The 23,166-nt window shown below is 54.5% G+C and overlaps 7 protein-coding genes across 7 annotated transcripts; 2 read left to right on the plus strand and 5 right to left on the minus strand.

Moving 5' to 3' along the window:
* Window positions 1-113: 113 nt before the first annotated feature.
* On the plus strand, window positions 114-2,296 carry BDQ94DRAFT_136491 (malate synthase). The gene is made up of 4 exons (XM_026764871.1): window positions 114-620; window positions 682-1,307; window positions 1,360-1,713; window positions 1,772-2,296. Exons 1-4 carry the CDS (start codon window positions 260-262, stop codon window positions 2,057-2,059), a joined length of 1,629 nt encoding a protein of 542 aa, XP_026630485.1. The 5' UTR covers window positions 114-259; the 3' UTR covers window positions 2,060-2,296.
* Window positions 2,297-2,914: 618 nt separating this feature from the next.
* BDQ94DRAFT_182789 (putative IgE-binding protein) lies at window positions 2,915-6,059 on the minus strand (the record flags this gene model as incomplete). Its single annotated transcript, XM_026774238.1, has 2 exons — window positions 2,915-4,723; window positions 5,772-6,059. 2 exons carry the CDS (start codon window positions 6,057-6,059, stop codon window positions 2,930-2,932), a joined length of 2,082 nt encoding a protein of 693 aa, XP_026630486.1. The 3' UTR covers window positions 2,915-2,929.
* A 2,117-nt stretch (window positions 6,060-8,176) lies between these two features.
* Window positions 8,177-11,595, minus strand: BDQ94DRAFT_90289 (beta-glucosidase). The gene is made up of 3 exons (XM_026776810.1): window positions 10,944-11,595; window positions 10,721-10,892; window positions 8,177-10,675 (listed from the first exon to the last, which is right to left on the minus strand). Exons 1-3 carry the CDS (start codon window positions 11,475-11,477, stop codon window positions 8,241-8,243), a joined length of 3,141 nt encoding a protein of 1,046 aa, XP_026630487.1. The 5' UTR covers window positions 11,478-11,595; the 3' UTR covers window positions 8,177-8,240.
* Window positions 11,596-11,895: 300 nt separating this feature from the next.
* On the minus strand, window positions 11,896-13,518 carry BDQ94DRAFT_166658 (amino acid/polyamine transporter I; the record flags this gene model as incomplete). Its single annotated transcript, XM_026770599.1, has 3 exons — window positions 11,896-11,984; window positions 12,053-12,990; window positions 13,037-13,518. 3 exons carry the CDS (start codon window positions 13,516-13,518, stop codon window positions 11,896-11,898), a joined length of 1,509 nt encoding a protein of 502 aa, XP_026630488.1.
* A 455-nt stretch (window positions 13,519-13,973) lies between these two features.
* BDQ94DRAFT_90297 (putative mRNA-nucleus export ATPase (Elf1)) lies at window positions 13,974-17,857 on the minus strand. The gene is made up of 3 exons (XM_026776811.1): window positions 14,978-17,857; window positions 14,254-14,928; window positions 13,974-14,204 (listed from the first exon to the last, which is right to left on the minus strand). Exons 1-3 carry the CDS (start codon window positions 17,599-17,601, stop codon window positions 14,150-14,152), a joined length of 3,354 nt encoding a protein of 1,117 aa, XP_026630489.1. The 5' UTR covers window positions 17,602-17,857; the 3' UTR covers window positions 13,974-14,149.
* A 760-nt stretch (window positions 17,858-18,617) lies between these two features.
* mcsA (putative citrate synthase Cit1) lies at window positions 18,618-20,399 on the plus strand. Its single transcript, XM_026774239.1, has 3 exons — window positions 18,618-18,834; window positions 18,886-20,022; window positions 20,071-20,399. Exons 1-3 carry the CDS (start codon window positions 18,778-18,780, stop codon window positions 20,272-20,274), a joined length of 1,398 nt encoding a protein of 465 aa, XP_026630490.1. The 5' UTR covers window positions 18,618-18,777; the 3' UTR covers window positions 20,275-20,399.
* Window positions 20,390-22,336, minus strand: BDQ94DRAFT_166661 (putative integral membrane protein (Pth11); the record flags this gene model as incomplete). Its single annotated transcript, XM_026770600.1, has 8 exons — window positions 20,390-21,124; window positions 21,200-21,340; window positions 21,426-21,508; window positions 21,564-21,572; window positions 21,636-21,699; window positions 21,747-21,932; window positions 21,987-22,054; window positions 22,123-22,336. The coding sequence occupies 8 exons, from the start codon at window positions 22,334-22,336 to the stop codon at window positions 20,390-20,392; spliced, it is 1,500 nt and encodes a 499-aa protein (XP_026630491.1).
* Between the last annotated feature and the right edge of the window lie 830 nt (window positions 22,337-23,166).

Raw genomic sequence — 23,166 nt, forward strand, 5'->3', positions numbered from 1 at the left:
ATCCAGCTTATCGGGACTCCCCATGGACCGCGGTTACTGAGTGAATGGTGGGACTGACGTAGTCGCTGTGTAGACATATATTCCCTCTATCCCCTCCACCTCTTGTAGCTCAGAGTCGTGCTTGTTGTTCGGGAAAGTTTTCTTCGCTACTTCCTTCATCATCTCATCTACTGTACTTCTATCCTGCCGGTCCGGATAGTATCTATACCCCATCCCCACATATACTTCCCGATAAGATAAAGCATACCAATCCTTCATCATGGTGCAAGTCGACACCCAACTCAAAGACGTCGTCATCCTCGGCAATGTGAGCTCGGAGGCTCGCAAGATCCTCACCAAGGACGCCTGTGCCTTCCTCGCCATCCTCCATCGCACCTTCAACCCTACTCGCAAGGCCCTCCTCCAGCGCCGCATCGACCGCCAGGCCGAGATTGACAAGGGTCATCTCCCCGACTTCCTGCCCGAGACAAAGCACATTCGTGAGAACGATGCCTGGAAGGGTGCTCCCCCGGCTCCGGGACTCGTCGACCGCCGTGTGGAAATCACGGGTCCCACAGATCGCAAGATGGTCGTCAACGCGTTGAACTCGGATGTCTGGACATACATGGCTGATTTCGAGGGTAAGTCCCTTTCTACTACCCCGGATTCTATTCGAAAAGAATTGTATCTAACAACAGACAGATTCCAGCGCCCCCACCTGGGAAAACATGATCAACGGCCAAGTCAACCTCTACGACGCCATCCGCCGCCAGGTCGACTTCACCCAAGGCGGCAAGGAATACAAGCTGCGGACGGACCGCGTGCTCCCCACCCTCATTGCTCGCGCTCGTGGCTGGCACCTCGACGAGAAGCACTTCACTGTCGACGGCACCCCCATCTCCGGCAGTCTGTTTGACTTCGGTCTGTACTTCTACCACAATGCCAAGGAGCTCGTTGCGCGCGGCTTCGGCCCGTACTTCTACCTCCCCAAGATGGAGTCGCATCTGGAGGCGCGTCTGTGGAACGACGTCTTCAACCTGGCTCAGGATTACATTGGTATGCCGCGCGGAACGATCCGTGGTACGGTGCTGATCGAGACCATCTCGGCGGCGTTTGAGATGGACGAGATCATCTACGAGTTGCGCGAACACAGCTCCGGATTAAACTGTGGTCGCTGGGATTACATCTTCTCCTTCATTAAGAAGTTCCGCAAGCACCCCAACTTTGTGTTGCCGGACCGCTCGGACGTTACTATGACGGTGCCGTTCATGGATGCGTATGTGAAGTTGTTGATTAAGACGTGTCACCGCAGAGGAGTTCATGCTATGGTAGGCCACCCATTTCCCATTATACTTGATGACGATGCTAATAAACTTGTAGGGAGGCATGGCCGCTCAAATCCCCATCAAGAACGACCCCGCCGCCAACGACAAGGCCATGGAGAGCGTGCGCGCCGACAAGCTGCGTGAAGTGCGCGCCGGACACGACGGCACCTGGGTTGCGCACCCTGCGCTGGCCTCCATCGCCTCGGAGATCTTCAACACCTATATGCCCACTCCCAACCAGCTGTTCGTCCGCCGCGAGGACGTTCACATCACCGCCAACGATCTCCTGAACACCAACGTCCCCGGCAAGATCACCGAGGACGGCATCCGCAAGAACCTGAACATCGGCCTGTCCTACATGGAGGGATGGCTCCGCGGTGTGGGCTGCATTCCCATCAACTTCCTGATGGTACGCCCCATCTCTATCCCAAATATCCCAAGAATAACATATACTAATAGATATATAGGAGGACGCCGCCACCGCCGAAGTTTCCCGCAGTCAGCTCTGGCAATGGACGCACCACGGCATCACCACCTCGGACGGCAAGAAGGTCGACAAGGCGTACGCGCTGCGTCTCTTGCAAGAGCAGGCGGACAGTCTCGCGGCCAAGGGTCCCCAGGGTAACAAGTTCCAGCTTGCAGCGCGGTATTTCGCCGGCCAGGTGACGGGCGAGGACTATGCCGATTTCCTGACGAGTTTGTTGTATAACGAGATTTCGTCGGCGGGCAAGGCGGAGCCGGCTGCTAAGCTGTAAGCTGAGCAGTTTGCACTTGATTTTCTTCCGTAATGGTGTTACGATATGTTTATGGCATGGGTCTTACTTGTTTATATTATTAGGATGGATGGGTTTGTGGGTTTGATAGGCTGGACTTATTATTATCATCATCATTGTTGCTGCGATTGTTATTGTGGCATTACACATATTGAATGAATGAATGCATTTTCATTAGAGATGATCCTCGGTATATCCAAGTTGATAACGAAGTTACTGCTGTATTGGCACGTTCTATATCGCTCTGAGATGCGTAGTACAGTTGTTGCCAGTCTTGAATGGCATGAGGGTATGATTAAGATATACTCGGTAGGATGAATACTGTTAGATACTATGATACTTTTACCAGTAGTCTGTAATCAAGAGTATTTTACGCTATAAGTCTCAATCGTACTCACCAAGGTGTTCATGCTGCGATTGAATTGTCTGATTGCAATTGGACTCATAGTAAAGTAGTTGATTAACCGACTAGTTAACAGTACCTCAGTTTCTCTGGCTGACTGCCTGTACCTCTTCATCTGCCCCCCTCTGTCTTTCTCAACATAGATCCCACAAACCACCAGATTTTTGCACAATACCTCACCACGGACAAAAGTATAAGCCAATCCACTCATCTCATAGACCATACTTCGGAGTATATAACCACCAACTCAATGATCACAAGAACATACCACTCACCCCTTCCAAACATTCTACGCCTTCCTTTACTATCATTCCTTTTCTACTTCTCATCAACATGATCACTCTAATTTTAGGATAGAAAGGAGTGATTGAATTCTAGTCAGTCATTGCTGACATGAATACAGGAAGTTATATGAATACGGCGATGTTCCGGTAGCAACTCAGCAACCCTCACTGCAACGGCCAGCTACGCCATTCCATAGGCCAGGTCTTTTCTTCTCGACCCGACGGCCAAATAGACTCGAAGATCTCCAAATCCATACTCCGCATCGTCTGGCCCCGTTTGCGTTTCGGCTTGAACCGGTTCTCCACCCGTATCCCGTTGGCCCCATCCCACTCGACCTGCCACGCGCCACCCATCTCCTGGTGGTAATCCCCATCTCCGAGCAGCGCATGGGCCGTGATGCCCGTGGATCCCTGATACTGCCCAGCCTGACCCGAGAGGGGGTGCAGTCGGAGCACTCGGAGGGAACTCCCCGTTTTCTGGGCCCAGATGCGCGTGAAGATCGCTGTAGCTAGCGTTTCGTCGAACGCACTGTTGATAGCGGTGTCCCGAACCGTCCACTTGGGAAGGCTGCCCTGCCAGGTTTGGATCGTCTGGCACTCGTACGCAGTGAGCTCCCGTGGGGGGAACGGGGTCTCATAGCCTGAGACCATCACGGGCAGGCAGTTGAGGTGAAGGTCCAGTGTGTGGAGGGCTGGAAAACGGCCTAGGGCGTCGTAAGCGGCCGTCTCGGTTGAGTGGCCCCGGTATCGTTGCACGGTGATCCGCAGCGTCTGTAGGACAGGGCAGCGGGCCGCCATGTTGGCGATCACGTCCGCAGGGAAGATCGGAGCAATTTGCCCCTTCCGCGCGAGTCGGTAGGACTCGTAGTTCTGGAACCAGGGTCGGGGCCTGTGCAGCTGCAGCTCGGTTAGCGTTGGGCCGTGGCGGTCCAGGATAGCGGTGGGGAGCCATTCCGGGTGGTAGGACCCCAGCAGGCAGAGATAGATCAGGGGCGGGAGGGCGTTGAACATGGCTTTGACTGCCGAGAGCCAGGTGGGAGAGGTTTCTGGGGAGTTCAGGGCGAGGGTTAGTCGCTTTAGGGCCCGGAAGGGCTGCAGTTCGGCGATGGTTGTTAATAGGGCGATGTCCTCGATGGCGCCGGCGGTCAACGCGGTGAGATATCCCAGATCGGTAACCCGGGACCAGGCCTGCAGGTTCTGCGCGGTCATCTTGCTTATCAATGGGAATGAAAGCATTTCCAGTTGCGCGCGTGGATGGGTATTGATCTCGTCCTCCGACGGCTGCGCCTGCAGCCACTTGGTGTACCGCTGACAGGAGCTGGGGCCCGGCGTGGCGCTGATCTGCAACGTCAGACGCTTGATCCCCGGCGCTTGACGGAGAATGTTCCGCAGAAAGCGATCCGGATGCTCGGTGTAGAAGCGGCCATTGGGATGTTCATAGTAGACGATCCAAGCGGCCTTCACCACGGGAGAGCGGATCCATTTATTTCGCGTGATATCCGCTCGGTAGGTATCGGGGCTGGCGGAGAACACCGAAACGTGACAGTCTGGATGAGTCTCCGCTAGGGTATCCAGCAGTGCCGGCGGGTATGATGGGTACAGTAAAAGATGAAGCCGCTTCAGACACACCAACCGTTGGAGGAGGGAGATAATCGGGTCCCAATCCCCTTTGTACGCGCGCAGTATGGGAGGGACATCGATATTCTCGGGGCGCGTCTCATTGAGATACCTCCCTACGTTGATATCACCTAGGTCCGAGGTGGTGGGATCCACGAGGGTGAGATATCTGATATGCGGCAAGACGAGAGTGGCGTCTAGCAGCTGAAGCACACTGTGAGGTGGCTCGTTCGGCTTCAGGCGGAGAGTAAGATCTTTATAGAGACTCGGCGCCGTAATCCGGTTCCACTGGCGGTTCACCTGTGATAAAGCCCGCAGGGTTTCCCACGACACATCGCGAATCTAGGTTCCGGATTAGTTGGTTTCAAAGGCTAACCGCAGTGTTCTTACTATTCCAACGATTAAATGCTTTACCTCCAGAGGTAGACAATCCATGTTCACGAGTCCGTAAGATGGCAGTGGAAATGATGAAATGAGGTAGTGACGGGGTACTATTATACATTGAGGACAGATGTCAGGTGACTATACTCATCCCTATGGTATAGTATAGATGCTTCACACTAATTCTCTTTCCATCTCAATTGCGTGATAAATTATACCTCATACTAACGAAGATCATTCCTTTCGAAAAACCATCCTGTAGCCGAATAAACAAGATAAATGCATGCATTATCATCACCAACAAGGAACCCACCCCACACCACCGTTTTCACCCATTTCCAACCCAACCCTTATACAAACTACCCTCCCCCCTGCAAATCCCAACCACCCCCCCATCCCCCTACCCATCCCCAACTCCCTCATCCAAAACCCTCCCAAAGGAAAGACATTTAGATATACTCCCAAGCCCCCACACTCGCGTTCCTTCCCCACGCCCTCGCCCCAAAACCCAAACACTCATTAACATTCCCCCCAGGCACCGTCGCATTCTTCCAATTAACATACACAATCCACCTACCCCCACCAGCACCCGGCGTGGCCGACGGACTCACTGAGGGACTCACATAAGATGAAGAAGGGGTCGCCTTACTAGGCTTCGGCGTAGAACTAGGCTTTGGCGTACTCGACGACCCACCATGAACACTACTACTACTCGCACCACCCCCACCGCGCACAGGACACGCTATGAATCCTCCAGGAGAGCCCGTATAATTCCAGCTTCCGTAGGGAGTACCCGGCGTATAGCTGAATGGGCCGGTAGTTGAGCCGGGAGGCATGTATGATGAGTGCGGGGCTGTGAATGATAGGGCGCCCGTGGGGAGGATGTAGATTTGTTGGCCGCCGGGGACGGAGACTGCCTTTTTAGGGTTCCCCGGAGGGGTGTGGGGTTAGTGGGTGGTTTTTGAGGGTGGGGATATGGGGGATAAGGGGTAGGGGTAAGGGGACGTACTAGGCCATTCCCACCAACGATAATGGTTTCGTTTCCTGGGGGACATTCGCCCTCGGAGGCTACACCTGGAGGACAGTAGGAGGAGGTGCGGCCGCCGAGGTAGAAGCGGCCGGAGAAGATGGTTAGTGGGAGGTTGTTGATGGGGGAGTCGGAGCGGTAGGCGGTCACGGTGAAGGAGGAGGTGGATTGGGAGGAGTCATCAGAGGAGGATGAGGAGGAGGATTCTTGGGTGTAGGAGGGCGTGGGGAGGAGGGAGAGGGTGGTGAGGAGGAGGGTTAGGAGGTTCATTCCTTTTTTTGTCGTATGGATGTTAAAGGATGGAATGGAGTGGAGTGTGGTGTGGTGAGTAAATGGGGAATTGTAGTATGAGTTGAGATAGGGCTTTCTTTATACTAAAATTTACTGTAGTTCAGTGTTGATGTGATCTCTCTGAAGTCATCCGGGGAAATATTCCACTGAATTGGTGTTGCAGTTGGAACGGGTAGGGTTTGGGCGGAAGGCATTCCCGCAGCGGGGGAAGTAGACGGTGCGGCGGAGATGGGCATGATTTCATGGTTATGCTGGGCTTCAGATGGATTCAATGGGTTCGTGTAGGTGCTGTTGGGACAGTGAGACCCAAGCTAAGTTAGTTTAGCTGACCAAATCCCATGTGATTTTGGTTGATATGGCGATATACCTGTCCTTATCAAGGGTTGAAACTGGTCTTTTACTTTGTCTATCACTCCTCAACCCACTTGAAAACATGCTAGAATTAATGCTCAATACTGACAGTCTGGTCTCAATGCAAGTTCACAACAAGCACAACAACAAGATCTTATCACCCAATCTTCCCAACTCATCCTAGAAGTTCTATTGAGTCAGCCATATACATCTAATACAGCCTGTGAGCAAGACAGTCCGCACTCACTCTAACGTTTCTTGGGAGTCTTACACCCACAATGTTCAGTGCGATGGACAATCACCATGCATATGGCCTACTCCACCACCTATAAAATACACCTCAGTTAGCCCCATCCACACTTCCTCCCATCAGCGAACTCACAAGAAAAGCAGACAACATTTCCCGCACAACCAGACACTTTATGGTCGCTACCATTGCCTAAAATATCAGTCAGCGTCAGCTCACTCCGACATATCTGCCACTCCAAATCATACGAACATTTACCACAGCATTTGTCACACTCAGCCTCCCAGTGCTCTGGGGATCCGCAGTTGCGACACCTGCCTTCCACATGTCGGCGAGAAATAGCCTTTCTCATGTCTCTGTGAGCCCGCGAGAGGGCTTCCCAAGACAAGGAGCGGGACACCCTTGCCCTCGGAAATCTGTATGCGCTGCCAGGTCTATATCCCCTCTGTCGGGTAACCTGGGATGAAGATCGGGAATGGGGCTGCTGCACTTGGATCCTCATCCTCTGTATATAACTGGTGGGGTTGTTCACGTCCTCGCCGCCGCCGACCTCTCGTCTTCTAGATATTCACACATTCATTCAGCCCCATATCATCTCAGCGTATGCTTCAACATCAATAAAAACGGAAGTGAGAAAAGTCGTGTATGCAGAGAATTTCGAACCCACCTAACCCTCGAAACGAATTCAACCCGGAGGACTGCTGAAGCGTTGCCCTCCATGATTAGGCTGTATCTATACCGCTAGGAACAATACCGAAGTTTTTAACTAAGCGCAAAGGAAAGAAAAAAGGCAACCGTGCCAACTAGATAAATGAGTGAAATGGAGACTGACAGAAAGATAGGATAGAATGTGAAGAGAGAAAGAACCACTGCAAAGACGATAAATCTGGGGGTATTTGTATTCTCTACAGCAGTCACTGACCCACTTTCCTGAACACAGTCTCCCACCTCGAACACCACCTCCACCCTTGACGCGACTTGGGGCCAACAATTCCATGCATCTGCAAGAGGGGGAGGAAAATGAACGAATCAGACCAGGACACACTGTTGGAATCGTGCGGTAGTGCGGTAACGCGCGTGTGCAAGGCTGCGGGCAGAGGTTGCGGTGCACCGCCTCAGCCATCCATCAATGAGGCTTGGGTAGAGTACCTACTACTGCCTAGTAAGACTTGTTCGCTTGTGATGTCAGTTCTGCTGTGTTTGCGTAGCAGCACCGTGAAATTTCGAAACGGTTATGGTCCTTCCGGGTCGTCGGGCTGAGAGCTGTCGTATCGTATAAGGTCGAAAGCGTTGGATGTTAGATGGTAATAGGGAGAGTGGTATCTTCATGGATAGGGTGTAATGAAAGGGCCGACATATGCGCTTGCTGGTCCGGGTAGGCTCACTTTGTCCTTACTATGTTCTTCATGCAGCCCCGCTTACAGGCGATGGCTCAGCACGGACTAGAGAAAAAGAGGTAGGAGTAGGGGCAATACTGCAGCGAGAACCTGCCATGTACTTCCAAAACATCATTGATAGCAATTCTATATGTACATGAAAATCTAATAATAATATCTCAAAATCTAGTAGTATCCCCGCAACGGGAGATCTCTCGAACTCTGCCCTACCCAAATCTCAAAATCTCCTTCCGGCATCACCCAGTTTTGCTGCCGCACACTCCAATAGCTCAGGTCCTTCCGGCTGAGACTCATCGATACTGTCTGCGCCTCACCGGGCTCCAGGGCCACCTTGGTGAAGTTTCGCAGCACACGCACCGGAAAGTCGATTTTCTCCGGCACCCGTTCGATCTTCGTCTTGCTACTGCTCCGCTCATGCACCTCCACCCAGTCGCCCTCCTCCGTCACTTCCTCGGGGAAGGAGACATACATCTGCACCACCGTCTGACCCGACCGGGGGCCCGTGTTCCGGACTTGCACTTCCACGTTCGCCATCTCCTCGAACAGAGATGGGTTGCCGCCCAAGCCACCACCGGCTTCTGACGGTGTCCGCGGCTTGTCATAGCCGATCGGGTAGTGCGTGTAGTTCGCGGGAGTAGTACCATCCAGAGATGGCAGGTAGGGATAGATATACTTGCTAACGACGTTGAATCCCGGGGGGAAGAAGAAAGACTCGTTCCGTGGCGGCTCAGGATCATACGCTGGGGGAGAAATCGTGGCGGGACGCCTCGATGCGGGCAGCCGTGACTTCGACCGCAAGGCGTTGACCTGCAATTCGGCCAACTCGAACGTAGCGTAAGACAGCCCATAGCCAAACTCGAACCGCGGAGTGATATTGTGGCGATCGAAATAGCGGTGGTCAATGTACAGTCCATCCGTAAAGTCTACCTGGGGAACCGGTGCATTAGGCTCGTACAACACTTGCGCGCCCGGCCCGTAGTGGGCCAGGCTCTTGCCCACCGTGTACGGCAACCGACCGCTGGCATCGACCTCTCCGAATAGCACGTCCACCAGAGCGTTGCCACTCTCCTGTCCGGGCAGATGCGCGAACAGGACGGCGGCGACGCCCGGGAGGTCAATCCACGACTCGACGACCACCGGGCCCACGGCGTGCACCACCACCACGGTCGGCCCGCCACAGCTGTTGGCTACCGTCTTGATCAGCGAGTCGCCGCCCTTCTGCAGGAAGAGATTGTTGCGATCGCCGCTAATGCCGCCCGAAGAGATGTAACCCTCGCCGGAGTCGGCGTTCGCAAACACCAAACACAGATCCCGGTCGGCAGCATCGGCGGGCATCACTGCATTCCGCATGTATGAATGCATGTCGATCTCGGTAGCCCAGGCGGTGTTCAAAGCATCGATCGGACTAATCAGGTAGGGAAATTCTACCGTCCCACTACCCCAGCCCATGGCCAGAGTGCCCTGGTTGCAGCCCCGGTCTGGGCAAGCATTGGGTCCTCCGGCCGGTCCGGCGTCGTCGCCATACACGCCCACCCGATAGGGACCACCGGATGGACTCACTGGCCGGCGGGACAAGGGCAGTGTGTTCTGGTCGTTCTTCACCAGCACAATGCCTTCGGCCGCCACCTTGCGAGCAATGATGGAGTGTGCGTTCTCGCCTTCGCCCTGAGCGTTGATAAACCGGTTCACGACGCCGTAGGCTTCATCATCCGGCGATCCTTGGTGCAGCCATCCGACTTCATCGTTGGTCCACGAGGAGAAGGTGGGCCCGCCGTCACCCTCCGGAGGAGGCCGAGGCCACAAGTCCTGGCCGAGATGGTACCAGGAGGCCACAATGCGGGTCACCATGTCGTTCAAACGGTCCATCGGGACAGACGTGTTCAACACTGCTCGAGTCAGCTCCGGTCCCCACAAGGACCTTCCGTCTGCCCAGTGGAAACCATCACCCGGCATACTCATATCCAGGCCTCCCAGAGCACTGTTGATGCCTGACCGCTGAGCCAGCCAGTCCGACTGCACGAAACCCTGGAAGCCCATCTCGTCCTTCAGAATACCATTCAGTAGCTTGCTATTCTCACAAGCATGGCTGTTGTTCACCATCTGGTACGCGCACATGACACTGGCGACATCAGCCCGGATACTCTCAGCAAACGGCCAGGCGAACACCTCGTGCAAAGCGCGGTCGCCAATGTTGGATGACATGGCCGAGGCGATTCCCCACTCATGCGGCTGTCGGAAGTGCTCTTGCTCATTCAGAATGTAATGCTTGGCCGTGGCCATAACGCCGTTGCTCTGGATGCCGCGAATGGTCTCCGCGGCGGCGACACCCTGCAGCACAGGGTCCGAGCCAAACGACTCCCAATTGCGACCGCCCGCAGGCATCATACCGAGGGAGCCCATTGACGGGCCCAGCAGCACGTTGACGCCCTTTATCCTGGCCTCCTCTCCCAGAGCCACACCGCGCTGTCGGATCAGGTCTCGGTTCCAGGTCGCTCCTGTTGTAATGCCGGCGGGGAAGGCGGAGATGAGGTCGGCGTAACGCAGTCCGAGAGGTCCGTCCTGTAGACACAGCGAGGGGAACTTGACCAGATCGGCGGAGCCTGAGCAGTTAGCAGCCATCACCCCTAGCCTTCAACCAGACATACCTGTATTCCCGACACAAAGCCCCATCTGCCATCCAACGCCAGTAGTGATGTTGATCTTCTCGATGAGGGTCATCTGTCTGACCAGCGCCTCCGCCTTCCTGTAATCCTCTGCCCATTCTTCGAGCGCGCCCCCCTTGGGGGTAGGGAACCAAGACTCCGCCGGGGTCATATCCTACAGACATCAGCATCACACTCACAAACTCGGGTATAACCACAAACAAACCCGTTCAGATTCATCTTCCGACCAAGCCAGATTCAAAAACGCCCAGACCATCATACCCAATGCGACGAAGATAACGATCAGCGTCCGCCACAGCCATCGAGAATAATAGTATGCCCGCCATCCGGTGCGGGGAGTATGTCTCCGGAACGACGAGGTTCTCCGGTGATGTCCCTTCTTCTTCTTGACGGTGTAGTCTCCATCATCGCTGTCATCAGTGAGCTCGTACTGTCTCGCCGCCGCCAGTAGCTCTTGTTCCGCCTCGGTAATGCTATCCAAGTATGCTTCGACATCGGTGGAGCGGCGGTTAGCGTAGGCGGCGGCCTCGTTGGACCTCTTGGCGTTGTCAACTCGGCGGAGCTTTATGCGGGACTCATCATCGAGGTCTGGATCAGACAGGTCGGAGAGAGTGAAGGTTTCAGAGTAGCGCCGGTCATCGTGGACCTCTTCGGGGATGGATTCATGTAGGGGGGTGTAGCGTTGTTGCTGGGAGGATTTCCTGCCGGAGGAAGAGTTGTCCCGAAAGGGAAGCGGCATGGTGCCTTACAGGGATAGGAGCATTGAGAAAGAGATTCGAGGTTCGAGAGGAAGCAAGGGGAGAAAGAGAAAAAGAAGGGACCAAACCAGGGAGGAGAAAGGGGAGATTAGGATGGCGAGAAAGTGGATGGGGATGGCCAGACGTGGAGAAAGCTGGGCGCAAAGAGTAATGATACGAGCCATCATTTCAAGGCACCCGCCCCGCTGCCGGCCAATCACGATCACGTCCATCTCATGGCTTACGACGTTGCGGGCCGATCATGATCTGGACCCGTACTTTTTTGCTGGGACCCTGACTCTGACTATACTGAGATGGATGTTGACATCGATACATACATTGGGATGGGCACACAGTTATATAGGATTGTCAGTCTTGAGTGAGACTCGCCTCCGCCGCCTCCATGTGTCGCGCCGTCTGTCACCGGAAGGACCGGCGTCCCCGCAACACCCAATCGAGGGCAATCAGCACAGCAACCACCCCATATACCGCGGACACATAGTTCATATCTAGTCACTGAATTAGTAGTCACGTTAAGAAGAAAGGGTAAATGGGTATTGTTCTGGGGGCCACTTACTGCCCGTGGTAACCGGATATACCGACGGAAAGGAATATATAACCAAGCAGAACAAGGTCCATGCTAGGACAATAATATTACACACCAGGCCGAGCCTCCCAAGCCAGAAAGGACCGTGCTTGAGAGTACTCCGACCGCGCCACAGCAAGCAGACAATCGGCACCACGTACGAGGCATAGAGTAACATAATGCACGCAGTGACCATGCTGTTGAAGGCAGTCGACGAACCAAGGTACAGCAGTCCCAGAAGACCCACTATAAAGCAGCTCACGCTGTGCGCGTTAAGCGGGACATCCAGCGTGGGATGAACCTGGGACAGAAACGCTGACCAGGGTAGGCCCCGGTCTCGTGCAAAGGACCAGCATAGGCGAGATTGCCAGGTATGACAGGCAATTTGGCATCCGATACCTGTGATAAAAAGCAACGTCTCGAGCACAATGGCGCCAGCTTTGTTCTGCAAGGCTTGGTAATACAGTGCGAGGATGGGCACTCCAGTCGGGCTATTGAGGATCTCATCGAGGTTGCTCAGACTAAAAAACATGGAGATGCAGTAGGTCCATGAGGTGACAAAACCAATCAATACGGTGCAGAGGATCGCAATGGGAATGCTACGCTCAGGCTGCCCAACTTCCTCAGCCAAATGGGTGGCCGAGTCAAGACATGCGAATATCCAGTTGGGATTGATCAGACCCACGAGGAACGCAATCCCATCAGAGGGCCAGCCCGTTGAGTTGACAAAGTGAGCAAAGACGAATTCAGCCGAACTGTGTGTGGGAGCTGCCGCAGGAACAGTGATCAAGATGACAACGAACGAGATGAGGGATATGTATAGGGTTGTGGTGGCCACGGTAGGAAGGACTTTGCCGACGCAATTGAACAGATAGGCGAAAAAGTTGACCAGCTGGTAGGCTACTACTGAATGCCATGGTTGAGGTGTACTATATCGTTAGAGAAGTCGCAATCCAAGCTTCAACAAGAACATACAAGTCCGGATGTGTTAGCTGCCACATGCCAACACCAGCAGAGGCCAGGCTTAACGCAACACTGGCGCAGGTAAAAATGGCGCCCGCCCAAGCCAACCAGCCTGTCAGATATGATGCGAACGACGCATATTTCCTCGGCGCCAGCTCACTGGCCCAAAAGTATTGGCCACCTGCGTTCGGCATGGCCGATGCCAATTCGGACAGGCTGACTCCAACGCAGGTCGAAACAAAAGCGACCCAGGGGATGCCGTAGATGGTCAACACGGTGCCTCCAGAGTTAATGCCTGTGATCAAGGACGCGGAGATACCGAACCACGAGTTTGCCAGGGAGAAGGCGACCCCGAGGAGCGACAGCACGGAGAAGTTCCGCTGCATGTCCTGGGTGTAGCCCATCTCCGCCAGTCTTCTCGCATCATCGTCGAGGTGTGTAGAATTGTCGCTGGCCGGACTAGCTGCGGACACGTTGGTCTTGGGTCGTTCCATAGTTTCGCGAGAGTGTTTTGATTCCGGGGTAGAAAGTCATTTCTGTGTGCGGGGGAGGCTATGGAAATAGTCGCGTGGGCTGCGAGGGGAACAAAAGCAGCGTAGTATGCAGGCGTTGCACCTGCATTGGCCACCCGCCGATCTCGTCGGATGATCGAGAAACACAGCCAGTTGCATGAGGGGGATAACAATCTGTCGGTCAGCCCCGGAGACCCCGATGGAGCCAAGGATGTGAGGCCGTACTGAGCACTGAGGGGGCGCGTTCCCCGCTTTCATTGGCAATGTTGTCCCCGACTTCAGGATGAGATCACCAAGTGCAGAAACAAAGCAGTGGCTGAGGAAGAGCAGATTAAGTTAGTACATTGAAAGTAGAAGCGGGGATGCACAGGCACGTGGACACACGTGGTAACACAGCAGCGAGCTATTTGTTTACTATCGATCCAAGGCAAAATAAATAGATTCCTTGAGAGTCATGTGCAAAAAGTTCATTCAGAGCAAGTCTACATCTATATACTCGTCAAGCCTCATTAATCAAGCAATAAACCAGCCGTCTATAAGGAACCAAAGCCAGAACATGTCTAATCACACCGCTGCCGATGCAAACGAAATCATCAAACTCAACCATACATGTTTACTCCTCGTCATCAGTATCCGGGGGCTTGGGTGTGCCCTTGGGCGATTGGAGCCTGCGAGAGTCAGTAAGGGGAGTAGTTGAGACAAGATAGTGAGACGTACCATTCAAGATGACGGAGACGGCGGCGGGCCTCACGCTCCTTCAGCTGAGCGCGAGTGAGCTTCTTCTTCTTCTTAGCCTTGAACTTCAGCTCGCCCGGCTCCTCCGCTCCCGAGTTGACGGCCGAGGCAGCCGCACTCGTGGCAGTCGAGTTGACCGCCGTGCTGCCGGGCTGAGGAGAGCTGGCAGCGCTGTCCTCAAACCGGTCGAGCGAAATAGCAGTGTTGGTGCGAGAGACGATGCGACCATCGGCGACGTGCAGCTGCTCGGGGCAGAGAGCACCCACGAACTCTTCGTTGTGAGAAATCATGACAACACCACCCTTGAAGTCACGGATGGCCACAGCCAATCCACCCAGGGAGTCACGGTCCAAGAAGTTAGTCGGCTCGTCCAGGACGAGCAAGTGAGGGTTGTTCCACATAGCACCCGCCAACACGACCTTGACCTTCTGACCACCGGACAGACCGGAGATCTCGTTGTGGTTGGCAATCTCGGGATCCAGACCGATGTCCTCGAAGTGCTTCGAGATGACCTTGGGGTCGAGCACACGGAAACCAAGACCCTCGCGAGACGCCTCGTGGTCGTCAAACTCTTGGACCAGCTTGAAGAAGCCGAGGTTGAGCAGAGTCTCACGGGAGATCATAGTGTTGTGCTTGGGCAGAAGGCCAACCCATTTACTGCACGAATTAGCAATGAACAGGGTAGAAAGATCCGTTGAGTACTTACACTTCATACTGGAAGGACTTCTTCCACTTCTGGCGACCCATGAGTGCCTCGATACGGCGAGGTCCACGGCCATCACCCAGGTCAACCGGCTTCTGCAGCTGTGCCTTGTCCTCCTCGGTGAGGATACGGGTCTGCTTCAGGTAGACCTCGCGATCGTCACCGTTGGCGTAACGCCACTGCAGGTACTGGCTGGGGGTCTTCTCCAAGTGCATCTCGACGTGTTCCAGGGCGTGCTGCTTGATGTAACCGATACGCAGGTTGGGGTGCTTCTCGACCTTACCGGTCTGAGGGATGGTTTCACCCGTGAGCATCTTAATGAAGGTCGATTTACCGGCACCGTTGCCACCAATGATAGCGACACGGGACGACAAAGTCAGAGACAGGGACGCATCAGTGAGAGACGGCTTGCTGGCGCCGGGGTAGGTGTAGGTGCAGTTGGTCATGCGCAGGATGGCACGGGTGTTGGACTTGATACCGGCCAGGATACCGGGGGGAGGGAATTTGAATTGAACGATGCTCGCCGACAGGGTGTAGTAGCTCTTGGCTTCGGGCTTGACCTTGACGAAATCAGCCAAGTTACCCTTGTAGCAGACCAGCTTCTTCTGTTCGTAGTGGTAGATGTCCGTGCAGACTTCATCCAGGAAGCCCGAGTCGTGAGAGACGATCAAACTGGTGATGTCGGTGTGCTTCTTCAGGTACTCCTGGAGCCACTTGACGTTGGCCACATCCAAGTGGTTAGTCGGTTCGTCCAGCAGGAGGACATCCGCCTTGCGCAGCATGGCACGCGCCAGAGCGAGCTTCATCTTCCATCCTCCGGACAGGGAGCCCACACGCTGGTTCTGACGGCCCTCGGGACCGTCCGTGAAGCCGAACTCGAGCAACACGCTACGGATGTGCTCCTCGCCTTCGGCAGCAATCATGGGATCCTTGGAGACGTACTCGAAGATGCTCAGATCGGCATCTTCGCCCTGGTTGTGCTCGACGAAGCAGGTACGAACCTCGCTCTGCGGGGGGAAGCCCTCCAGCTTCTCGTTGGCGATACTGCGCATGAGCGTCGATTTACCAGCACCGTTGCGACCGCACAGACCGTAGCGGTGGCCCTTGAGCAGACGAAGGTTGGTGTGGGACAGCAGCAGCATACCACCGTAGGCCAGAGAGAAGTTGGCGTTGACAATCTCGACCTCATTGGGGTCCTCGGGGGCGGGCTTGCCGAACTTGCGGTGGTCCTCTTCGATGAAGTGCTCCTGGACGGCGGTGGCGACCGCGTCGTGCTTGTCCTCGTGCAGCAGACCGCGCAGGTACGGGGCAATGCAAGCGGGAATACGGTCGTGCATGCGGCAGTTGACATCCTCGCGAACCATCTCGGCGACGTAGTTCTTACCCAGGGCATACAAGGTGGCGTCCTCGGGGCGTGCCAGGCCGCCGTGCTCCTGGATCTTGGCCTCCAACACGGCCAGGACTTCCTCGGGGGTGATCTTCACAACCACACCAGCGGCCACATCCTTGTCGGCCATGGCTTTCTCGATGACGTCCAAGGCACGAGTGGCGAGCTCACGAACTTCGGGCAGGGAGGCACGGTCCTTGACGCGCTGGACACCGGGCTTCAGCTTGGGCAGGAAAGTACGAGCCTCAGCGGGGTCGTGGACAAGCTTGGTGAGGTTCTCCACGACGACGACAGTCTGACGCAGAGTCTCCTGGGGAGTCGTGGGGGCGTTGAGGGAACGTTCGAGCAGGGGCGTCAGCAGAGCGAGAACGGGGGAGGTGACGATGGCGACGAAGGTAGTCTGGGACAGGGCGTGGATGGCCTTCTGCAGAGTCTGCTCGGATGGCTGCTCCATGGTCTTGATCAGAAGGGGAATGCGGGGAGCCACATCGTCGTTGGAGAGAAGAGTGGTGAGAGCGTTCATCGCCTTGATAGCCTTCTTAGCGACCTCGTTCTTCAGGTCGTGCATGCCGGACTCGACCAAGGGGATCAGATCCTTCAGGGTCTTGCCCATGGCCTCACGCAGGAGGTCCTTCTCGCGCTCCTCCTCCAGGGGTCCAGTACCCATTTGCGCCTTGGTAGCCATCTTCTCGATGAGGCTGTAGGCACCGACGAAACCCTGCCACTTGGCTGTACTCTGGTTGAGATAGGCGGAGACGGCGGGGAGGAGGGCGTTGACCATCGCCTCGGGCTTGAGGCACGCAAACAGCGCATCGATAGCGTACTGAGCAGCATCGCGCACGACAGCACCCTTGTCGGCCAGCAGATCGAGGGCCAGGTTCAGGACACCACCGTCCTGCAGAAGGAAGACGACTTCGCTGAGAGGGTGTTCGCGGGGGAATCGCTCGAAGAGGGCGCCCAGGATGAGCATGGCGCTTTCGCGGAGGGCGCCATTCTTCTTGTCGGTGGCAGCCTTCTTGATCGGGGGCAGGATATTGTATGTACGGAAACCGGAGCAGCCGACACTCTGGATCAATAGGTTGGTGAGGGCGTAGGAGGCATCGAGGGCCTGCTGAGAGGTCTCGGCCTGGAAAATGGTGTTCAGGATGGAGCCGACCTCATCCGCGGAGGGAGGAACACCGGAGGGGGTTTTGGAGACGACGGTAGTCATGGCTGGGGTAGGATCTTCAGGATGAGGCATGATATCGTAAGATCTGTGGGTTTGGGGGTTCTGGGCCTCTCACACCGGCCGGGGCGGCGGGCAGGCTGAGAAAAAAAAAAGCGGAAAAGAAAATGACAAAAAGAAAAGAAACGAGACCAAAACTTTTAGTGGGCAATCCTGGGCAAGGATGCGTATAAACAGAGAAACAGAACGGGGTATACAACAAGGAGAAGGAGAAACAAAGAGGGGAGATTTGGAGGAGAGGAGAGGAGAGGAGAGGAGAGGCGAGGGAAGTTGAAAGGCGAGCGCAAGAGGAAAAACAAGATGGAGGCGGGGCCGATAACGAGCCTGAGGATTTTTAGGCGGCGGCCCATTGGATCGGGCGGCGATGAAATCTCTGCCTCAGGCGAGGGGCTGATAGCCTATCATCCAGGCACGCGTGGCTGAGTTGTGGCGGTGCCAATCTCTTGCTAGCCTGATGTATCAGGTGTCTTTTTGTACCATTATTGCCTAATATATCAGGTGTCAGTTTTAGTCAGTTTCTGCCTGAATCCCCGTAACTTCTGCCTGAGGCTGCAATAACGCCGCCGTTGCCCGATTGGGCTTACCCCGCACGGGGGCTCCACCTCGCCGGACCAAAAATGGAGTCAAGCATCCACTGCCAAATGGGAGGATCAGCTTCCCTTTCTTCCCTCTGCTGTTCCGAACATCCATCGTCCATGGACTTGTGAAGGGAATGCATGGTACAAACGCACTTACTCTGCTCTTTCGGTTGGATCTTCCTCATCCCCGATGTCGCCTCACCGCATTGTACGATCGATCGACCCCTCACAGGAGTCCCCCGAGGCCCGGCGTGACGGGATCTGCAGCCAAATGGATCTAATTACACCATGATGATAACTAAAAGTGCAGCGCGCGCTCTACTGCACACTACCGATTTAGTCCGACGGCCGGCTCGGCCTCGCATCGGCGGTGAGGATGTGGATGTGCACGACAGAGGGTGGATTGGACGCTGACTGCTTATGGCTGATTGTGTTGACCGTCCGCATGCAGCCGTGCCTTGCCTCGGCTCCTCAACACCGCGGCCAACCGAACGGCCACTCGCTCTCCTTCCGGGTGAATTTCTCCTGACTCTGCTTTGTACTCTGCTCCGTGTACATAATTCCTACTCTCTCTCGTCTTTGTTTGCACATTCAGCCTTCCTGAACACTCATCATGTCTTTCTCCATGCCGATACGTCCAACAACCCGCCATGCCAGCCGGCTGGCTCAGGTACATACCCCTCCCCCTTGATAGCTTGCCTATCATTGCTGACAATCCCAGGCCAAGATCCGCTCCGGCCGGTTTTACAGCACCGAATCAGACCTCAAAACCGCCCTGAAATCCGTCATTCCCGAGAAGCGGGAGCTCTTCAAGCAAGTCAAAGCTCGCAGCGACGATGTGGTCGGCGAAGTCAAGGTGGGCAACATCATCGGCGGCATGCGCGGCCTGAAGTCCATGCTCTGGGAGGGGTCCGTACTTGACCCCGAAGAGGGTATCCGTTTCCACGGCAAGACCATCAAGGATTGCCAGCGTGAACTGCCCAAGGGCACCACGGGAACTGAAATGCTCCCCGAGGCCATGTTCTGGCTGCTCTTGACGGGCCAGGTTCCCACCACTAGCCAGGTGCGCGCATTCTCTCGCGAGCTCGCTGAGAAGTCGCATCTCCCCGACCACATTCTCGGCCTGATCAAGTCATTCCCCAAGGACATGCACCCCATGACGCAGCTGTCGGTGGCGGTTGCAGCGTTGAACACCGAATCGACATTCGCTAAGGCGTACGAGCGCGGCCTGAACAAGGCAGACTACTGGGAGCCCACGTTCGATGATAGCATTTCGCTGCTGGCCAAGATTCCGCGTGTGGCTGCATTGGTGTTCAGGCCGAACGAGATCGATCAGGTCGGGACGCAGGCGCTCGACGCGACACAGGACTGGTCGCACAACTTTGCCGAACTGCTGGGTAAGGGCGGGGCCGAGCATGCGGACTTCCACGACCTGCTGCGACTGTATCTGGCGCTGCACGGCGACCACGAGGGTGGCAACGTCTCAGCGCACGCGACGCATCTGGTGGGCAGTGCCCTCAGCGACCCGTTCCTCAGCTACAGCGCAGGACTGCTGGGTCTGGCCGGCCCGTTGCACGGACTGGCGGCACAGGAAGTGCTCCGGTGGATTCTGGCGATGCAGGAGAAGATTGGCACGCAGGTGACAGACGACTCGGTGCGCACGTACCTGTGGGACACATTGAAGTCGGGACGGGTGGTGCCGGGCTACGGACACGGCGTGCTGCGCAAGCCGGACCCGCGATTCGAGGCATTGATGGACTTCGCAGCTACACGGCCAGATGTGCAGGCGAACCCTGTGTTCCAACTGGTGAAGAAGAACTCGGAGATTGCGCCAGAGGTGCTGACGCAGCATGGAAAGGTATGTTCCTGGTCACCACCTGTTTAGTATCAGACTAACATATCATAGACGAAGAACCCCCGTCCCAACGTGGACGCCGCCTCTGGCGTGCTGTTCTATCACTATGGCTTCCAGCAGCCACTGTACTACACAGTAACCTTCGGCGTGAGTCGGGCGCTGGGACCTCTGGTGCAATTGATCTGGGACCGGGCCTTGGGATTGCCGATTGAGCGACCGAAGAGTATCAATCTGAAGGGATTGATCGGCAACTGAGTTGATATAATTGACTGTTCTGTATCTAGCCCCGAGTAAGCAAGCATCATGTAGAAGTCATATCTCGTTATACCCATATTACTCCAATTAAATACCAACAACAGAGAGGATCGTATCACTCCCTCTCAACCCTAACCTCCATAATCTTCTGAATCCTCCACCCACTCCCATTCCCATTCCCATTCCCACTCGCCCCAGCACTCCCCGTAATCATACTACTCGAACTCCCACCCCCAACCGCACTCATCCCAAACCCACCTCCCCCATACCCAGCCTCCAACATATCCTCATCAACACCAAGACCATCCCCAGCAAACCTCCCCTCCCTGACCCTCGCCACCGCCGGCAAACTACAAATAGTCGTCGTCGTTGGCGCCACCCCACTCCCATCCCACACCCCTCCATACCCCCCACCACCACCAGGACTACAACTCCTCTCCTCCCTCCTACTACCCCGACTCCGACTCCGACTCCTACTCCTCACCGACCGGCCCTCCTCACTCGCACTCGTCCCAAACAACATCCCACTCTCCAACCCCAACCCATCCATCCCTAAACCCCGGGCAACCTCATCCAAACTCGCGTCCACTAGATCGCGACTCTTCTTCCTCCCCCCACTCGTTACAATAGAACTGGCAGTGGTATTCCTCGTCTGTGTCTTCCGCAACGGATACGACGTACTCGTCGTCGTCGTGGGCGAGGTCAGATACGTAAGCGTAGCGTAGGTATTATGCGGATTGTTATATGTATTGTTTGTCGTGTATGTGCGGTTGTTGTTGTAGCTGCTAGATAAGGTGGATGCGAAGGCGTGGAAGAACGGGCCGTACGTCGGGATGCAGGTTATTATTACCTACACCGAATATTGGTATTAGTATGGGTTGGGGAAGATGGCATGGGATGGAATAAGATGGGATAGGGATCATACGCCTAGGCTGATTTCCACGTCAGACCAGATGACGATGGGTTGGCTGTCTGTGTAGGTTTTTAGGTTCTTGATTGTGAAGATCCGGATGATCTGGATTATTGTTATGAAGAAGCCGAGGGCGAAGACGCCGACGAGAGCTATCTGTTTTTTTTTTTTTTATAGGTGTTAGTTTGTGTGTTGGGGGGCGTGGTGGAGGGGTATTTTGGGGAGAGGTAGAGGGGAATACCTTTTGGCGTAGACGCAATTGGAGGGTTAGCAGGACGGGAAGGGGGAGGGCGATTATGATTATGTCGAAGCCGAGACTGGTTCCTGTTTTCTTTAGTCAATATGTCTGGTGAGAGTGGTGGCAGTGGTGGTGGTGTACCTGCGAGAGCTGCTTCATCGTTAGTATATTGTGGTAAACTAGGTATAGGGACAGGATAAGGGTATGGAATACCATAATAAGACGCTACCGTGTCTATGCATGATCCAGGGAGACTTGTATCCCATTGCCGAGCAACCTACACACATTAGTATATACTCACACATAATAAAAGAGAAGACATACCGGGTTACAAGCGAAACACAACAAGAAAGTAAACACCAACTGATTGCACGTCACCGCCACAATAGCCACGATGATCGTCACGCGGTACGCCTGCACGAAGCCCCCGATGCGCAGGTACGATGACAGCAGGGAGACTTTGAAGCCGAGTAATGCAAGTGTGTAGACGGGGCCGCCGGCGTATTGGATCTACATCATATTAGACATTTATCCAGCTTCATGTAAGATTTGATGGGGATGAACCTTGCTAAACATGACCACATTCTGATCAGGGAAATACCTCGCATCTAGACCTAGACCCCATCTTGTTTCTACCAACCATATCAGCATCATTCTTTTCATATTATCATTAATGAAAGAAGAAGGTATGGGATCTCACGCGCAACAGCAATCCCAGCATACGTCATGGCCAACAGGGCACTCCATAGCGCCGCGAAATCATCCAACCACGCCGACCTCTTCGTATGAATGCGAATATACAGTCTCAAGAACACCGCCAAACAAGCCGTGATGGAAAACACAAGACAGATAGCAATGACGCGGGAGACATGACTGTGGGGATCAGGGACGGTCAGATTATAGACCCAGCCCATTTCGGCATGTTGAAGTCAATCAATCAATCAATCATCCACCCAAAGAGTTCAGCTCAGAATCGGGCGGAGCTGAGCGATGGGGTTTGTTAATATATGATGATGCGAAATGCAGAAGTACATTCTCGCGGCCCCCCTGCAGAAAGAAAAAAAAAAAAAAAAAAAAAAAAAAAAAAAAAAAAAAAAAAAAAAAAAAAAAAAGTGGGTAGGTAGGATAGGCTAAGAAGAAAAGTGTTTACCGCTATGTCACCCTACCTACCTTCAATCTCCTGAAATATGCAAATAAGGAATTAGGGATTCGATGGATGATGTGTCGACCCAGACCTGATCTGAACTCAATCTACGGTCTACGGCCGCACCCGGACCAGAACAGAACAGGACCGGCCGGGAGTGGAGGTCTGGTTCGTGTGAGAGGCTAATGAGAGTTTAGTACTTATTTTCATTTCTTTTCATTTCTTTTTTTCTTTCTGCATAATGCTAGAGCCTGACGCTGGCTCGTGATGAGATTCGCATGTGCCTGCATGGAGGTGCACGAGGAGGGGGGAATAATGATAGGTGGGAAAGTCAGCTCTCGGTCAATGCGCGGTCCACTTTATGCAGATTAATTAGGGCACGGATCACTCTCACCACCAACTAGACAACTAGAGAACAAAAGCAAAGTGAACAGAAGAGAAAAAGAAAGGACAAGAGTATTCATCCATATCCCATCTCACCGAATAATCCCACCACAAACATCCAAAATACTAATCAACTACGTAGTAAAACAAGGTTTAAAACCTTCCAAGAGCTATCATCCACGGTACCGGATCTCTGATGATTTCATATCCCGATCG

This window comes from Aspergillus welwitschiae (genome assembly GCF_003344945.1).
Source record: "Aspergillus welwitschiae strain CBS 139.54b unplaced genomic scaffold BDQ94scaffold_4, whole genome shotgun sequence".
NCBI lineage: Eukaryota > Fungi > Ascomycota > Eurotiomycetes > Eurotiales > Aspergillaceae > Aspergillus > Aspergillus welwitschiae.

Bases quoted from the DNA above. Each gene is read 5' to 3' on its own strand.
- mcsA (XM_026774239.1), top strand. From the start codon at position 18,778: ATGTCTTTCTCCATGCCGATACGTCCAACAACCCGCCATGCCAGCCGG. The intron at 18,835-18,885 runs GTACATACCCCT...TGACAATCCCAG, and splicing joins ATGCCAGCCGGCTGGCTCAG to GCCAAGATCCGCTCCGGCCG. The intron at 20,023-20,070 runs GTATGTTCCTGG...AACATATCATAG, and splicing joins TGCTGACGCAGCATGGAAAG to ACGAAGAACCCCCGTCCCAA.
- BDQ94DRAFT_136491 (XM_026764871.1), top strand. From the start codon at position 260: ATGGTGCAAGTCGACACCCAACTCAAAGACGTCGTCATCCTCGGCAAT. The intron at 621-681 runs GTAAGTCCCTTT...AACAACAGACAG, and splicing joins ATACATGGCTGATTTCGAGG to ATTCCAGCGCCCCCACCTGG. The intron at 1,714-1,771 runs GTACGCCCCATC...ATAGATATATAG, and splicing joins TTCCCATCAACTTCCTGATG to GAGGACGCCGCCACCGCCGA.
- BDQ94DRAFT_90289 (XM_026776810.1), bottom strand. From the start codon at position 11,477: ATGCCGCTTCCCTTTCGGGACAACTCTTCCTCCGGCAGGAAATCCTCC. The intron at 10,893-10,943 runs GTTTGTTTGTGG...TGATGTCTGTAG, and splicing joins CGGAAGATGAATCTGAACGG to GATATGACCCCGGCGGAGTC. The intron at 10,676-10,720 runs GTATGTCTGGTT...CTAACTGCTCAG, and splicing joins GCTTTGTGTCGGGAATACAG to GCTCCGCCGATCTGGTCAAG.
- BDQ94DRAFT_90297 (XM_026776811.1), bottom strand. From the start codon at position 17,601: ATGCCTCATCCTGAAGATCCTACCCCAGCCATGACTACCGTCGTCTCC. The intron at 14,929-14,977 runs GTAAGTACTCAA...TAATTCGTGCAG, and splicing joins AAGTCCTTCCAGTATGAAGT to TAAATGGGTTGGCCTTCTGC. The intron at 14,205-14,253 runs GTACGTCTCACT...TGACTCTCGCAG, and splicing joins CGTCTCCGTCATCTTGAATG to GCTCCAATCGCCCAAGGGCA.